This window comes from Mastacembelus armatus, chromosome 11, assembly GCF_900324485.2.
Source record: "Mastacembelus armatus chromosome 11, fMasArm1.2, whole genome shotgun sequence".
NCBI lineage: Eukaryota > Metazoa > Chordata > Actinopteri > Synbranchiformes > Mastacembelidae > Mastacembelus > Mastacembelus armatus.
Window position 1 is genome coordinate 16,493,880 of NC_046643.1, and position 17,064 is coordinate 16,510,943.

A 17,064-nucleotide genomic window follows, 5' to 3' on the forward strand; every position below is an offset into this window, starting at 1 on the left:
AGGGATAGACTTTGTAAATATAATAAAGGCATAAAGTAATAAAAGAGCAAACCACTTGTAATTAGACTTAAAGCCATTTTAAAGCCATTTCAACTTGAGCTGAAAACTGGTGTCCTCTGCATGGATGGTGCAGTTGCTGGGAAATGCCGTGAGTTAAACTACACAAGCAACAACTGGATTTATTATTAATTTCAGTATGTGAGATCATAAATAATTTCTAGCGTGAGTATTTCAGGAGGCCTTATTGGCACTAGCTCTCTGAAAACGTGCAAGTGGGAAAGCCATAAAAACACACATTTCTCGGTAGCAAATGTGTCTCCTCCCACTGGGATGGAGTCCTTGCGTGTCCCACGAACAAGGAAATAATATTGCAACCTATCCAATTACCAGTCTGTCAATAAGCTACCAGCCACATCATTTCAGCCTCTATGACAGTCTCTATAACATTTATTTATTTAAGTTAAACATCAAATCACGTCAGCATCAGGTTGCAGTTTTTCCATCACTGTTAGGACCATAAAAATAAATGTTTCTTATAGTGGCAAAACTGTAAATGGTTTAAAGTAGACAGCAAGTATAAATATGTCACTGAGGGGTTAGGGGATTGTCAAGGGGACTGTTAAAATACTCTAAGAATTCATGCTTTCGTAGATTCCTTAAACCTAGGGGAAGAAGATTGTTGGATTTTGTTTTTTTTAATAGCATAGGTTTTCAGAAATTTCTTAAGTCCTTCACGATAAAGAAGCCTCAGTGTGAAGGGCGAACACTTATGAATTAGAGCGAAGTATAAAATGGAGAAGTCTGTGTAAATAACACAAGGAAAGATTAGCCCCCCCCCCACACCACACACACACACACACACACACACACATCCACAGATTGTCCTCAGCCAACTTCCTGGATCCAGGTAGTAAATTCAACACCTACCTCCCCTGAAACGTGACACTTTAGTATAAAAGCAAAAACAAAAAAAGTTCTGCTCAGTTCCCCTGAAGAAATTGGAGGCAGAGAAAGGACGTCACCCTTTTTGCTGAAGATTTTAGTAACATTTTTGATACATCTGTGACTCCTGTCTCTCCAACATGAAGATTTTGGCTTTGGGAATTTATACACTGGCACTGCTGGCATTGGGACAGGTAACATCATAACTCATACTTTTTAAATTACCACCATATTACTACCATTTGTTTTTTCTTTTTCTTTTTAGCTCTTGTTTCTAGCACATAACCCGATTTAATAATATACAACTGTGACCTTACTGGTGTGGTGTGAAATATAATCATCTTAACAATAAGGGTAATGTCACTCTTATACATCATTCTGTTATACTCTTGCAATAATAATAGAAAAATTTTTTTGAAGAAGTTTTTCACTGATCACTAGGATTTTCGGAAACAAAATACATATTGATGAGACCTCAGTTATATTTGAACTGTACATATTTGTGGAACAAAATTGTGTTGATTGCTGACAGAATTCATTACATCAGCTGAAATTAATCTCTAAGCTGCTACATGAGTACAAGAGTGCTAATGTGTCTTCAAATGGTCAGAGGACACATGTATTCTTTAAAGTAAAGACTTGAGTAAATCATATTCTTACATAGATAGTAGAAGTATTGTTAATGCACATGCTGCAGCTTGTGTTTCAAACACTAATTGAAATCATTTTTCTGTTTTACAAATCAGTCCCAAGTAACAAATTCTACTACTGAGACTCCACCGACCACAGGTACTAAAGATGAAACGACCCCCGCACAGACTTCTCCAGCCAATACCACCGTCCCAACCAGCACTGATAGTGGTATGGCCACACTAACGAATCCATCTACATCTCAAAATGCTACTATTACTATGTCTACAAATACAACTACAGCCAATGACCCAAACACTACTGCAAATGATACATCGACGTCTATGCCAATGACTACTGCCACTTCTTCAAAAACTACAACTACCCCAGTCACCACTACAACAGTGGGCCCAAAAACCACCCAACCGCCAATGAGTACTACCACTTCTGCAAACACCACAAAACCTGTTGCACCATCCACCTCTGCCAGCACCAACATCACGAACAACAGCACCAGCACCACCACCACCACCACCACCACAACAACAACTTCAGCTACCCAAACTACAACCACGTACAGCGGTGGCTCAGGAGTCAAAGCTTCCCTGCTGTTTCCTGTCATGCCATTGTTGCTGTACAAGAGCTGCACCTGAGCAGTAAGAGGTGGGACTCTCCTAAAGGACTAAAATATTCTTGCTTTCAGTGGTTCAATATTTCTGAGTGAATGAAAGTTTGATGGCCTTAAATTGGTATATGTATGAAAAACATTTGCAGATTGTTCTTAAATGATTAATGTGTACTGATGAATTAACGGTATTCGTTAAACCTGGAGGTTAAAGGATACATAATGTAATGGATTTGAGATCAACATGGCAATAGGAATGACTCTTATACAGAAATGTCTTAACCGAGTCTGCTGACAATGTTTTTGAACTGTAATGTATGCACACACACTATGTGGATAATGTACTGTATAACATCGACAAACAATGATATTCTGATCAAATTTAATATAAAATTACTGTTCTGTTTTATAGGCCCTTTTTGGAAAGGAAATATTATGACTACAGACAACATTAAGAAGAAGAGGAAATAAAACAATATTAAATGCAATCGAAACAAAAAAAACATACATAACATTACATAACATAATTTGGTACAATTTTATTATAAGCATATATATAAGCACCATTAAAATAGACATATATGAATGATGCAGTTAAATGAGATAAGTTAGTAAGATAAAATCAGTAATAGCACATAAAGTTGTTTTTGGTTTTTTTTTTTTTTTTCTCTGCCAGACTGATTTTAGAGAAAGAAATGAAATAGTAGCAACTAAATATTTGTAGCTTTGGTTTAATCTTCAGATACACAAATTCCCAGCAGAGCCTGTAGATGTTCTCCTTTGAAATGTTTCTGTTGGAAAAAAGATGGATATGTAAAAACGCCTATACTTTTATTTTAAAAATGAAAACAATGTGAATGTGTTTTTATTTTATTTAGTACAAATATATGAGTGACCCACCTGTAAATCAGTGTAGAGAGAAGTGCCTCTTAATTTAAGGTAGGCAACTCGGATAGACAGCAGATCTTCCTCAGCGTGAGACACCATAATCCCTTGCACTATTGGTGTCTGCAGCAGTGAAATGGTTTGCATGTGAGCTATGCATAGTTTCCACATTATTTGCATATTTTCACACTTTGATGTGATGTCCTGTGACCAATCAACCAGAATGAAACTCTCTGTACTATGAAGGGGAAGTGACATCTGCTTTTCCGAATTCACTTCTGTTAAGTTACATTGATGAAAAATAGCACAGCAGCATCATGAAATGAAAAGTACGAGATAATCACTTTTCTTATTCTCACAACTCCAAGTGAAATAGTGTGTTTCTCAAATACTAATGACGTCCTTCTGAAACTTTGAGCACTATACTGTACATAAAAGAAATTAAAGTACACAGAAGATAGACCAGAGATGAAGAAGACTTATTAAGCCTCTATGTTTTGTATAAAGTAATGGAGCTACAAGTACATTCAAAGTACAGTACTTTTCAGATAATTAAATATTTTAAAAAATGGATTAGAAACTGTTAGAAAATAGGAAGGCAACAATAGCAAAATAGATCATGCAGTTTTATAGATATTTATATGGCTGCAACTATAAAAAGGACATAATAAACATGACAAATAACCAAGTACCTATTAAACATATAAAAACGTCATGAAAACAATGCCTGCAAATGGATGAATAATGATTGATTACTCAATGGCTTCATTCATAACAAAAGGGCTTTATCAGTATTGTATAATTTCTCAGTTTATCAGCACATAGAAAGAAATGATGACAATAACTTACCTTCATGGTAGTTAGTCTTTTGGCGAGGTAGATGTCAGGGCTTTGAATGCACTGTACTGTCATAACACAGATATCAAATAAATCACTAACTGGCCTGTAGAGCGCATACTAATGATTCATACAGCGTCACTTTTATCGTTTTATATTTACCTAAAATTTTCAAACCCAGCTGGAAATCTCCTAAGAACCGTTTCACCACAATATCATCCACCATCTGCCCACTCTCTAACTCCAGTCCCATCAAAACTGCCAGTATACAAGAACAGGGTAATTAACATTTCATGTTTAAAACACTGAAAAAAACAAAAACAAAAGTGCAAAACTTGTGTCAAAAAATATATTACATCCTCACCTTTGTTAAGATGGTCTGTGTCTCTAGAAGTCAGTATGTTGATCCATGGTTCCACATCTGCTTTTTTCCCACTTAATGATGCAGAGAGAGCCTGTTAGAACAAGAACAAGAAAACACAGTCAAATGGGGGTGAAATCCTAAATATGGCCATCTTACATCTACTACATTTTCTGTAGTCCTCTAAGGACTGCAAACTAATGTTGATAATATTAATAAGATAATGTTGGTAATGATAATTTCGTTAAGTTAATTTAATACTCAAAAGAGAAGTAGATTATTTACTTGGGTCCTTACAGCCATCATGGTGCACGTCAAGATCTAGTACAATGTGTATGCTTCATTGTATTAAACAATGTCAAAGGCCTCTCCTTATACCCATCTGGACCATAACATTTGTGTATAAAACCATGATTAAAAATAATACCTCAATATCTCTTTGAACCACACCAGCAACATTTTCTTTCTGTTGGGAGAGTCATGTAAAAAAACACTTCTAATTACAATTTCCTGGACATTTATCCCACAAAGAGCATAAAGATGATCGGTATTCTGCAGTTTCAGACTAAGCTGTCACTGCAATTTCATATCTGAAATATTGTAGCTTATGTCCTCCACGGTACTGAGGCCATTTGTTGTAGGTGCTCAAAGGTCGTGGGAGAGGAAATAATTGAATTACGTTTAGTAAAGCAATAACAAGCTTAGCAAAGTCTCCACTGGTTTCCCCTTTCAGCTCCTTCTCCAGCTCCTTCTTGTACACTGAAAAGGTTAAATTAAACAAAAAAGAAGCAAATATAAGGATAAAATGATCCTGATCGTGGATTTGTCTGACAACAGTCTCTCAAAGTATTTGGGCAAAGACTAGAAAAGTTCTTACATTGTTTGTATGCAGCACTGATTTCTTGAAGCTGCTTTCCAGATCGTGTACACAGACTTTCCATTAGTGCTTGCTCATCTGTGCCTAAACCCTGCACACACACAAACACACTTGTGAAATAAAATCCTTGCCTCTTCACAACACATTTGTGCACCCATAAGTACCCACTTCCTTTGCTCTAACCTACTGTCTATATACAAACAATCACTCACTGCCATGGCCTGTTGCAGGCGGTGAGCTTCATACTGCACAGGAAGCATGAGCAGTTCTTGCAGCAGGGTTCCCAGATCTCCAGACAGAGCTTTCTTCACACCAGCTGCCAAGTCCTGGAACACCACAGAGTAAGAGTAACTATTGTTGTTTTCACATATCTTAGATGACATTATTGTTGATTTGTTAGAAATAGAGGAAAACGTAAATATTGCATTCCTTTTGTTCTATGGTAAGTTGTAGGACAATACGTACAATAGCCTGCTATGAAATAGTTAAGGTTTTGATTGACTTTATGTATAACCCCTAAATTATTTTAGAATTTCCAGCACTACCTCAATCTATGATTCACTGTTAAATTATTTAAATGTATACTGCTGCACTCCCTGTACAAACAAAGGTGTGTTAACTTTTAAGACCAGTTTTAATAATGTTTGATCAGCAAACATTTCGAAGCTACAGATGAGCAAAGCAAACATACACTTTTGCAAAACACAGTATTACCAGTGGGATAGTACTGGGGCTTCAGACCTTGAAAATGTTAGTCCAAACTCAGTATTTAAACTTCTGAATTCAAGCTATTTATCTTGTAATTCATTGAGAGTTTTGGTGTAAACATGGTTAGGTCATTTGTCACTTTACCTTTTGAGTTTTCTCTTCAAAGAGCTTGGCGATCTCTTGTCTCTGAGCATTGTTCCGATTGGTTAGGATTCTCACCAGTGTCCCTGAATCTGAACCAGGTACATGATGTTTGGATTTAGATCATGATAGAATAATGTGGCCAATTACGGAGGAGGAGCAGGAATGGTAAGAGGCAAAAGAAAAGTAGGATTGTGAATAACTTTATTAAATTTTGCTGGTTAACAACACAGCTCTGGTTTAAATCTAAGTACCCTTTTTCTCCAGTGCTGCCTGGATCTCCATCACATCCTGTTCAGGGTGGAAATTAGAGAAGGGTCTCACTGTTCCAAGGGTGCCCCAGCACATGTCCTAAAAGAGGAAACCCCAACAGTGGGAGGGGCAAAGCAATAAAAAAAAGCAAAAGATGTCACATAGTCTGCCTCTGCTTTGACCAGTGGGGAATGGTTGGAATGTAAACATGTCTTTATATTACAGTCAAAGAAGAAACACAAATGATCACTACAGCATTCCAGTATGTCCGGAGACGTCACTTGCATAGTGACTTTTAAAGATAAACGCTAACATATTTGCAGATAATGAGAGAGCACGAGACAGCAGATTATACTATCTACAGTTCTGTCTCAGCAAAGACAAAGTAAAACGCAATGGCAGAGGAAAGGCAGGGCAGAAAGTGCACTTACTTTAAAACTCTGAGGGTCCATGGTTTTGTTTCACCTGCAAGAATGTGTGAACAGAGGTAAATAACAGTAAAGCTGTTAAAATAAATGTGTATGAGTGTCCATCCACACACATGTAAAACATACATTAAATGAACACTGTAACTTACATCCACTTTTGCGGTTGTAAATCATAGGACAAGGACTCTCATTCTGAATTAGAATTTAATAATTACAGGTAATTCAGGAAACTATTAGTAATTAGTAATAATAGTAAAGTTGTAATCTATAACGAACCAAAAACAAAAGCAAACAATAGACAGAATAAGACAAATAGAGCATTTTCTTACAAAAGACTTAGAAAACACTTGTTGTCCTACCTGTAACAGAACGCTGTGATATTTTCAGGAAGGTAAAGAGCTAGTGGAGTTTTTTTTACAACCTCCTCTAACCAGCCCTGTATCCAAGTCCCACATTCTCCTTGCCACACCGGTTCCAGGTACACCCAGCAGGCTGTCTCTCAAGCATCTGACCAATTGGTGCACTTTAGCTTCACACTTACGACACACAACTGGTCTATGTACCATTACAACAACACAGTTGTGAAACATTGACATTCCTTGCAAAGAAGGAATCCAGACCCTCAAGTTTGTTTAGCATTTACAAGTGACCATTGTGAAATACCCACAGATACGTGCTCTATACATGCTCTATAAATGCTCTATTTGTGTGTGATTTGGTCAAATATAAATGATCAGTGATGAATTGTTGTGTTGGGCTACATAATTTATCAGCCTCGTTGAAAAACGTACAGTAGTTAAGTCTTTGAAGATGTTGGTTTGTATTTTTTAAGATGGAGAAGATATTAACTAATGCACCAGAGAACATCAGTTATCACAGGGGGTATCTATTGGTTTCATGGTCAAACTGATCCTCTAAGAGTTGTGAGTTTATGTAAAACCTGATGGTTCTTGAAGACCTGAAAAAATACCTATGTGACCTACAATAGTTAACAAAAGGGCTTTTCAGCACCTGCATGCGAGGTCACCAGTGATAACAATCTGATACTTCCAAACACTTATCCGCCCTTTTCCTGCAGTTAAGAAAAGAGGACAAAGGGGAGAGAGATAAAAGTACACACTGGAAAGATACTTGTGTTCTACATACATAATACTCAGTACTACCTGAGTATTATGAAACCATTTAACAAATGTTCAAGTTGTTTTAATCTGACCAATCCTCTGTGCTGCTCAGTACAAGGAGAAACAAAAACTGATCTACAGGAAGTTGCTGCAATTAAATAAGCATTTGATATGTAAACACCATGAAGTTGAATGATTTTGTCTGAAGCCAGTGGAAGTTGTTGTTTTAAGAACCAGAGGTGAAAGCAACTGGGTTGTCGTTGATGTGGAACCATTGAAAGGGAATAAAATGTCAACAAATGAAAGCAGCTGAAGTGTCATTTAAGGAATAAAAGATAACTAAAGTTAATTTTTCAAATGTCAGAGTAATGACATGTAAGAGTGGTAAATATTCAAGTGCCAAATAAGAGGAGAAAGCAGTTAAAGTGTAAGTAATGAAAGCAGTCAAAATTTCATTTGTAAATCACACTAGTGTGCTCTGTTGAATGTTGTGACGTCTGCGTTGGTTTTGTGTATCACAAAAGAGCATATACATGCAAAACAATTATCCTGACGTTGATTCTGAGCTCAAACAGGCAGTGAAACTAAACAGCATTAATACAAGTAAAGGATTAGTACAAGGAGGGGAAATTTGAAATACAGAAAGCCTGGGTAAATATTTGAGATAACTGGCTGAATAAAACTGTTCATTCATAATAATATAGAATTATTTTCTTACTATTAATACTAAGAGGAAATGTGGTGGGGTGAAGAGAACTGAAGCTGAAAATAAACTTACATTTTAAATTAAAAATAGAGTGCACGTTTGTAGTGTGTATATTAATGTATTTTCATATTGGGATACAAAAATATGTACGATACAAGTAAACAAGTAAACAGATGGTGTATTTAAACAATGTTTATTTTTTATTCAAAATTTTAAAACCACCCCTTCTTACATAACATTTGATTTTATATCTTTAGTATCAAATATTTACACCGAGTTGATGCAGCTAACATTCTCATGGAACAAGTCGAACTAAAAGAATAGATATACAAATTCTTTGACAAACTATTTGCACCACCCAATTCTTTACATTGCACAATGCAATGTGATATGCTGTACACACACAGTGATACATATATATAAATAAAATTTAAAAACATACCATACATTGCTTCAATACTACACATTCTATTGGCTGCATTCATTCACCGTCCGTCACAAGCAGCGGTAGCCACTTGGTGTTCACTCCAGGAAAACAATGACCAGAAACATTTAAAACACTGGTTGATTCATTGTAAACAAAGTTACAAAAGCATCAACTACAGGTGCTTCTACAGGGAATTTGCATGTGCCCGGAGTCATACAAACAGGGAATCTCCCTGTTTGATTACTCAAATTATGGACACATGGCGAGATAAAGGTCAAAGTAAAAGTCAAGGGACAGACTGATCAATCTTTCTTTTAAACTCAAGTGATGACACCACTGGCTGCAGTACGTCAATTCATTTACATACAGGAAATCATTATCTAACTCAGAAAATTTCATGAGAACAAACAAAAAAAAAACAAAACCCACAAATCAGTGAAAAGCATTCAGCTGTCAGGTGCAGGTATTCAGAGCTTGAACTGCTTTACTGCATGTTTACTGTTGCAATGTGCACACTAGTAACATGTATAATGGAGTTAGAAATAAAGAAATAAGGTTTACAGGCACTGGAATAATGTAGATCATGAGGCAGAGGCAGCTGCTGGTTCATAGACAGTTTGGATATTTGGATGCACTGCTTCAAATTAACTTAAGAAGAACGTGAGAAATTTAAAGCAACTCTATCTGCCACTGCTGACTTGGCCTCTCCTCACTCTTTGGCATTATAACTACATGGTCCTTGTCATAAGATTTGCCACCTGAAGAAAAGGAAAACATCTTGTTGAAAAAGTTAAAGTCATCATGGCAACATCATAAAACAGAAGCCAACCGGTAGTTTTGACTGAACAGATTAAAGTACCCATTATATGAAGTGATTAAAATGAGTTTCTCCAGATAAATTTCAACATTAGACAGCAGTAATAATAATAAAATGATCTATATAATAATTAACATACTCATACATCAGTTTTGAACTAATATTTTCACATTTTTACTTAAGTAAAGAATCTGAATACTTCTTCCAACACTGATGACACATTTAATATATAGTGCAGTGACAGGCAGGCAAAAATAAAAATATAAATATGTCTTAAAAGTGTCAAATTTCATTTATATCAGTAAAAGTGAAGGAAGAGATGCTAGCACATGAAAATCTAAATATAACTTCTTGCCTGTATCTGTCTTTTTTCTACATACCTTTGACATCCAGAACCATGTCTGGGAAAGTAAGGCTTGTGATGAGGCCGCTCATCTCGGATGCCCAGGTCTGGATAGGCTGCCGAGTCTCTGTCCACAACACCACCTTGGCAGCCGGCTCTATGTTGCCCATTACCTGAAGACTCATAGTTTGGGACAGCTACAGAAAAATAAAACACAGAATATGAGACTAAATGTGTTCAGGGGTAAAAAAAAAAACAAAAAACATTCAGGTTTTAGTTTGCAAGACGCTGTCAACATTCTGTAGTTTTGCCCAGGCGTTACCTTGTTTTTGATAAAGCCGTCTTGATAGAACCAGATGTCACTCATCGGCTCTACCTCTGGTGTCACCACTACACGTCCTGATTTCAGCTCCTCCACACCACCCTGGACTGACATGAAGTGTCCTCTCTCTTTGTTCTTGATGCGGAAAAAGTGGCGCTTCTGCAGGAAGCAAATATATTGTTGTTACAGACTCAGATCAGTGGAGCCGTGGTTGTTTTAGCCTGCACAAATAAAGCAGTTTCAAACACCAAAAAAATAACAAAAGATTTGTTTAAGATTTGTTGTTGTGGCTTTTGTACTTTAAATTATGATTATTTAGGATGGGACTATTACTGGAAACTAATTGACTCACAGTGTCAAGTTTTGCTGGTAGAGATTTTAACATCTGATTCTGCTTCACTGTTTAACCAACACATTTTTCTTATTAAGGATTTAAATCATGTTTTTCTACTGCTTGATGTGGCTTTTGTTTTTGACAGACCAGCCCAGGAACATTTGTGACCAGTGCAGCCTGTCAACCAAAGCATGAGCTTAGTAACAAAGGTTAAAGTGTTGAAGAGGTTAAAAGCCAACTTGTTGACAAACCTGTCTGATTGGATATATTGAGCCAATAGTATTTAGTGAGCTGAACTTTGGCCAGTTGGTGATTTCTGTTGGTTCCAGCAGGAACTGGCGCCCCCTGTAGTTGCTGTGTTCACATATCACCCAACTGCAAAGGACAAGCAACATCACTGTGATTTGTATCTTGACAATGACAAAGGCACCTAAACAAGCACTTTGATAATGTTTAATTTGGTTGTACACTATCAGCTGACTGCCAAGCTGTTTGAACAGTTTTATTAGCAAATGTCATAAAGAATTAAAGGTTTCCAGTCATAAAAACCATGGAGCTTCTCTGGGACATGCAGCAAAAACAAATACACAAACAGTGTCCTCAAACACACCAACACAGAGAGACAAACACTCACCGGCCACTACTGACTCTGATAGAGAGTATGTGGTTGTTGAAACCCTCCTCAACTATGTTGAGGATCTCTGTGTCTGTGGTGACTTCTCTGCCCTCCATACACTCGAGGCCAAACAAAGAGATGGAGGGAACTGAGAAAGCCTAGACAGGAAGAGACGGAGATTCAGAGCAGGACAAAGGAGAGAACACAGGGCATTTTACGAGAGTTACGAGAGCTTCCCCACCAGTGGTATGACCTTCACAGAACGAATGGTGCAGCCAGGGAGGCATCCCATACTGGTTAAATTGGGGTAGTCTCCTTCAGATAGAACATACAAGTTCCCAGAATACTCTTTATTCTCATAGAGCACCCAGCTGAAAAGAGAAATGATTTTGTTTAATCACTGATTTGTCATCCGCCATGCATAACCACCCATATTAACTTATCACCAAGCATATTTACTTCTTTCTATTTTGCAGACCTTTGTGCTTTTCTTCCCATCTCCTCTTCATAATTTTTAGGTAATTGCCACTTACCTTCCCCCCACCACTCTGCAGGAATTAATCAGTAATTTTTCTGACAATGCTTCCTGGTTATGGTCAAAGACCTGACATTCACCCTGGAAGTCTGGGTCAGAGTACAGTAGTATCTGACAAAGAAAGGAAAATAAGAAAACAGATGAACACATTTATAGTAGCAAAGCTTTTCATTCTTCTAATTATTTTTATGTCTTTTTTTTTTTCCATTGGAGGCTTTTATGCACTGAATACAAATGCCCTGTTACTGCAATGCTGCTCTGTCCCTATAAAGAAAATATATTGATTACATGTTCTTTTTACAATAACGCATATTGCACTTAGTATTCAATTTAAATTGAGAAAAGAACAGGGAAAATGATAGAGTGTCTTTGGCTAAGGCAGTTTTCAGAGGGAAAATTAAACCCAGCCTTGTTCTCTGAAGTCCACACGGCTCGCTCTGTCCAAAATACGGGGTTTTCCTGTGCTGAGAGAGCTCTTGCCAAAAGTTAAATGTTTGCACTCTTTGTTTTGATAGACATCAGGGAGAGCAATGCAGCCATATTTTAGTGTGTGTTATAAAACTCCAGCAGCTCTTTAGGCAATACATAACATGTGTATGTGTGTGTATGTGTATGTATGTGTGTGTGTGTGTGTGTGTGTGTGTGTGTGAGGGTGTGTGTGTGAGGGTGTGTGTGTGTGTGTGTGTGTGTGTATTAATAAACCCTGCATACTGTGGTTAACACACATCATTTATTACAGAAAAAGAATAATAAACAACTTGGCTGAGGCTCATTAAACAACGAACTGAGAATGCCAAGACATGATATTCACCTCATTTTTGGTTCTGGAGCTGTCACCTGGAGCCTGAAAACAACATAAAGATGAAAGATTATAACATCAATTCACTCTTCAAATCTTGCTGATAGGTTTGTGCTTTCTCTTCAAAGTGGTCCTCACCAGTAGGATGGGCTGAACTGAGCAGATGCGAGTGTCCTGAGAGCCCCAGTCAGCAAAGTTATTATAGAAGCCCTTCTCCAAGATGTACTGATTCCCAGAGAAATCCACATGAGAGTAGGCTACCCATCTGGAACAAAAAGAACATTTTCCTGAATACTGCATTACAGTACCACTTCTGCTGCTGATAAATAAAGTATTCATTAACTTACGCGCCACTGAGCACATGGATGGAGCGTGTAGAGGTTTTGTACCCAAATGTCTCAACATCAGGAATGGCCTCTGTCACCTCAAAGGTGTTTTCCTCCGGCATGGGCTCCTGTTCTTCCTCTGGCTGTTCAAACATCACCATTAAAGGGTCTGTCAGGTCCTGCAGAAAAGGGAAGGAAATGGATTAACATATCAAAACACACTAAAGCACCCTGTGGATGAAAAACAAGGGGACGCCCAGGAGCATTTAATGTTTTTTACCTCAGTCAGCTGGAAATTTAAACTGATTCCAATGAGTGTCATATTGTAAGTATAAGTAACAGGTTTTGTTTGAATGACAGCATAGTGTAGAAAAGTACTTGACTAATGAAACTGTTCCTCTATTTTTAAAATAACTTTTATTACAAACTGAATCCAACAGAATTTAGACTTAAATTAGGTGCCTTTAAGAATGCTCTAACTTAGTTTAATTAAATGATGGGATTCATTCCTGATGGATGTCACTGGCTTTTCAAGATTATTTTAGTTCTCTATATCATGATAAAATAGGCCAGAGTCAATGCATCTAAATGAGAAATATTACTCAAATGTCCTGGGGTCATTTTCATACTGCCCAGAGTGACCCCTGACATTTCCTACACTCAAACCTGTGGTACTTGGCATTGAGATTACAAAAGCCATTTTTATCAGAGTGGAGTGCAAAGTCACTTTTTAGATTAGACAAGATTTTAATGATAAATGTCAAAGTAACAACAGCTACTATTGTTACACAGCACAGAAAAAACAAACTTCAGCAAGAAATAGCTCAGTTCAGCTCAGTGCACACAAAACATCTGCAGTTGCTCCAGGCTCACCAGAGGCATGGGATACTGACCAAATATTACTTTCTCCACACCAGTGCACTTGCAGTTTAGTCACACTGGGAGCCACACCCTTTTGTGTAATGGAGAATTTGCAGTAAAAACATTTGTTCAACAAATATTCAAACAACAAATATTAACTCTTCATAAGAGCAACTTACTGCTCGTATCACTCTAATGGAGCGCAGCTCAGCACTGCAGCCTCCCCACACTCTCCAGTCATGGTATTCTCCCTCCTCTAGCAGGTACTGGTGGCCTCGGAAGCCCTCTTTTTCATATCCCACCCAGCTGTAGAATGGAAACACACATAGGGTTTAGTTCACTCTTATTTGATCATACTATATTTTTTAACTTGGGAAAGGTTTGTTTTTTTTGCGCCCTATATCCTTTCACCCCAAATGAACTGTACAGCAGGAGCATTAAATCAAACTCACTAATGGTCAGTAAGATGTCTTTTCAAGGTTCAGTGAATACAAACATCACAAAGCAGCACTTACACTCCTCCGAGTACTTTAAGGGAGCCAACACTGTACATGAAGACATTCTGCTGCTTGTCTGATCGGGTAATGAAGTCTCTCATGTTAGTGGTTATGGTTCTTGATTTGCCAGTGAAGTACTGCTTCTCATAGATCACCAACTGGAGACAAAGAGAGGCCATTACAGCAACCGTTCAAGTTTCAGGAACCTCAGGATTCATTCATATCACTGCTTCTGCATAAGCACTCACAGCGTTTATGTGTTTTAGGTGGAAGTGCAGTACTTCTTGATTTAGCGACTTTGGTAACAATTACAAATCAGTAATAGCCATTTTCTTACCTTTGGTTCAGTCATATTTTCCACTCTTGGTTCACCCTGTGACAAAACAGATACAATCACTTATATGTACTCATATATAGAACTAAAAACAGAAATACTAAAGAACAGAGCTTGTAAAACACTTGCCACCTACTATTTTGAGTGGATGTAGTGATCCCACATAGGGCTGTTCCACTCCCCAGGCTGCAGGGTTAGAGAACCCCCCCACTTCCAAGACACGTGGGACACCCTGGAAGAAGGGCTTTGCGTACACGAGCCATCTGGGAGGAGGACAGATGTGAGAAAAGGGCAACAAAGTTGAATTTGATCTGTTTTAAACAATCTATATCATAACCCAGGTAAAATCATGCACTAATGACAGAGGTAAATCTATTTTACAATGTAATTTTTATACTACCATCCATTTCTTCATAATTCTGTACTCACAGCCCAGCATTTATGATGATGGAGTTGGCCTTGACAGGGAAGCCAAAAATCCTGGCATCCTCAGAGGTGTCTCTGAATATGACCTTCTTCCCCTCTGCATTCTCCTCTGGGAAAAGACAGATTTCTGGAACACTGTAGTCCTGAAGGAGGACAGATAACATCCATCACTGTCATGTATTGGAGGAAATAGTAGCGTATAATGCTGCAGTCTTGACGGAATTGAGAAAACATGCAGCTGTTGCATCAGTTGGGAACTATATTGAGTTGGATACAAAAGTCATAATCCAAAAGGTGAACAAAACCATTGTCTAAAACTGAAAACCATTGACTAAAACATGATATTAAACAACCAAAACCAAGTTGTTAAAGGCAGCTGATTTGCCAAAATCAGCAGGGTACATTCTAAAAAAAGCATGTGCAGACATGAAAACTAGCAAATAACAGATGCCAGGTGACCAGGTGCCATGCAGGTGAAGAAAAGCCTCTTGTGACCTTAGCAAATCTAAAATGCTTGAATTGCTTTGACCCTATTCAAGAGATCAACACCTTAATTTTTTTTCCACTTGCAAGTCATGGCAACAGGTGCACACTTATTTCTGACACTAGATGGCGCTGTTGTAGTGAGAAACTACAATACAAAATATATGGAAGCTATTTAGGCTTTTAGCATTAGATAAAAACGTTAAGAGATAATACAAAACTTTAATAAAAAATTCCACTATATTTCATCATGTATCAGATCTTAATTCAGCATGTGTGACAACTACCATATCTTGAACACCAGTCAAGAATAATTAAACATCTCTTACCCTGACAGCTCTTCGTATAGATCCGATGATGAACCTCCTGGCTGGTTTGGTTTCTGCCTGTCCATCTGTTGCTTCTTCACTCAGCTCTCCGTTCTGTCCCTCACCATCTTTCTGCACATTCTGCAGCTGCTCCTCTGGAGGGGTGAAAGGGTAGGTGAGCTCTATATCTCCCTCATCTAGGGCGATCTTCTCCCCTTTGAAGTTCGGTTTCTCATAGAGCACCCACCTAGACAAGAGGGGAAAAAAAGGACCTGTGGTTATGAACTTCCTTGTGTGGATCCATCTTTCAGTTCTTCTGGGAGTGTGTTTGTTATATTAACGTTGCTTCACATTGCTGCATCATTATTCTGAAATCTGTGTTTAGACACAGGGGATCCAATTTTCTTATTATTCCCTCATTGATGATGCTGTTTGAGCTGTCATTTCACACAGTTTGATTTCGTAGCTGTGCTACTAAATTGAGGACTTTAGGAGAGAAAATATGCGCTGAGATGAGATCTGAGAGGAGAAAAACAGAGGACCGTAAAGAGTTGTTATTGGATTTATTTAAACAATAGCTGTGCATCTCAATAGTCACATAGTTTTATAAGTAAAAATACAGCACATCATCAAAATCCTACATAAGTAATCTGAATCAGTAGTTCAGTCCAGTGGTCCTCAATAAATCAATTAATGTTTGAAAGATATTTATTCTTTGTTTACAAATTGTTTTTTTTAATAAACTTGCAAAAAAAGCACCACTGGCCAAATCATTACTACGTTAGTTTGTGATGCTTCCACGTGTTTCTGTTTAGAGTAGGCCTTAGCATGAACCTTGTAATTGTGTCAATACTCACAGTGGCCATTGTTCACCAGATCCTACATAGGCTTCACTTTAAATGAGACCATGTAGGAGGATTAAAGTGGATAAAAAAAAAACACTGGGTATTTGCAAACAATTCAGGCAGATATATGAAACATGTCAAACCTGTGGATTGATTTTTTATAATGCATTCTATTTCATAGGCTTATCCAGTGGTTTATATGTTTCTGAAAAGTAACAGTAAAAACATAGTAAAAAGTACATCACCAGTAGGTTGTACCTAAAGAAAGTAAATATTCT

General features: G+C 37.6%; 3 protein-coding genes across 5 annotated transcripts in view; 1 reads left to right on the forward strand and 2 right to left on the reverse strand.

The window, feature by feature from the left end:
- The first annotated feature begins 956 nt into the window (after positions 1–956).
- Positions 957–3,055, forward strand: LOC113126278 (integumentary mucin C.1). 2 transcript variants are annotated; one of them, XM_026300247.2, is made up of 3 exons: positions 957–1,136; positions 1,689–2,235; positions 2,610–3,055. In XM_026300247.2, the coding sequence occupies exons 1-2, from the start codon at positions 1,083–1,085 to the stop codon at positions 2,223–2,225; spliced, it is 591 nt and encodes a 196-aa protein (XP_026156032.1). In that variant the 5' UTR covers positions 957–1,082; the 3' UTR covers positions 2,226–2,235; positions 2,610–3,055. The 2 variants fall into 2 exon arrangements, with proteins under 2 accessions (XP_026156032.1, XP_026156031.1); XM_026300246.2 differs by having other exon boundaries at positions 1,689–3,055.
- On the reverse strand, positions 2,852–7,149 carry anxa14 (annexin A14). Of its 2 annotated transcripts, XM_026300244.1 has the most exons (14): positions 7,046–7,122; positions 6,836–6,878; positions 6,690–6,723; positions 6,261–6,357; positions 6,010–6,098; positions 5,370–5,483; positions 5,158–5,248; positions 4,960–5,039; positions 4,708–4,746; positions 4,284–4,374; positions 4,082–4,177; positions 3,932–3,987; positions 3,098–3,205; positions 2,852–2,988 (listed from the first exon to the last, which is right to left on the reverse strand). In XM_026300244.1, exons 3-14 carry the CDS (start codon positions 6,708–6,710, stop codon positions 2,929–2,931), a joined length of 942 nt encoding a protein of 313 aa, XP_026156029.1. In that variant the 5' UTR covers positions 6,711–6,723; positions 6,836–6,878; positions 7,046–7,122; the 3' UTR covers positions 2,852–2,928. The 2 variants fall into 2 exon arrangements, with proteins under 2 accessions (XP_026156029.1, XP_026156028.1); XM_026300243.1 differs by lacking the exon at positions 6,836–6,878 and having other exon boundaries at positions 7,046–7,149.
- A 1,541-nt stretch (positions 7,150–8,690) lies between these two features.
- The window catches only part of crybg2 (crystallin beta-gamma domain containing 2), a 34,602-nt gene continuing 26,228 nt past the window's right edge, over positions 8,691–17,064 (reverse strand). Inside the window, exons 9-24 of the mRNA XM_026300242.2 lie at positions 15,963–16,188; positions 15,154–15,293; positions 14,861–14,987; positions 14,728–14,763; positions 14,409–14,548; positions 14,073–14,199; positions 13,054–13,211; positions 12,845–12,971; positions 12,719–12,751; positions 11,906–12,018; positions 11,614–11,743; positions 11,391–11,530; positions 11,008–11,131; positions 10,423–10,581; positions 10,138–10,297; positions 8,691–9,698 (exon numbers count right to left, since the gene is read on the reverse strand). Coding sequence (XP_026156027.1) covers positions 9,610–9,698; positions 10,138–10,297; positions 10,423–10,581; positions 11,008–11,131; positions 11,391–11,530; positions 11,614–11,743; positions 11,906–12,018; positions 12,719–12,751; positions 12,845–12,971; positions 13,054–13,211; positions 14,073–14,199; positions 14,409–14,548; positions 14,728–14,763; positions 14,861–14,987; positions 15,154–15,293; positions 15,963–16,188 — 2,029 coding nt within the window. The 3' untranslated portion in view covers positions 8,691–9,609. The remainder of the gene's footprint in view (positions 9,699–10,137; positions 10,298–10,422; positions 10,582–11,007; positions 11,132–11,390; positions 11,531–11,613; positions 11,744–11,905; positions 12,019–12,718; positions 12,752–12,844; positions 12,972–13,053; positions 13,212–14,072; positions 14,200–14,408; positions 14,549–14,727; positions 14,764–14,860; positions 14,988–15,153; positions 15,294–15,962; positions 16,189–17,064) is intronic.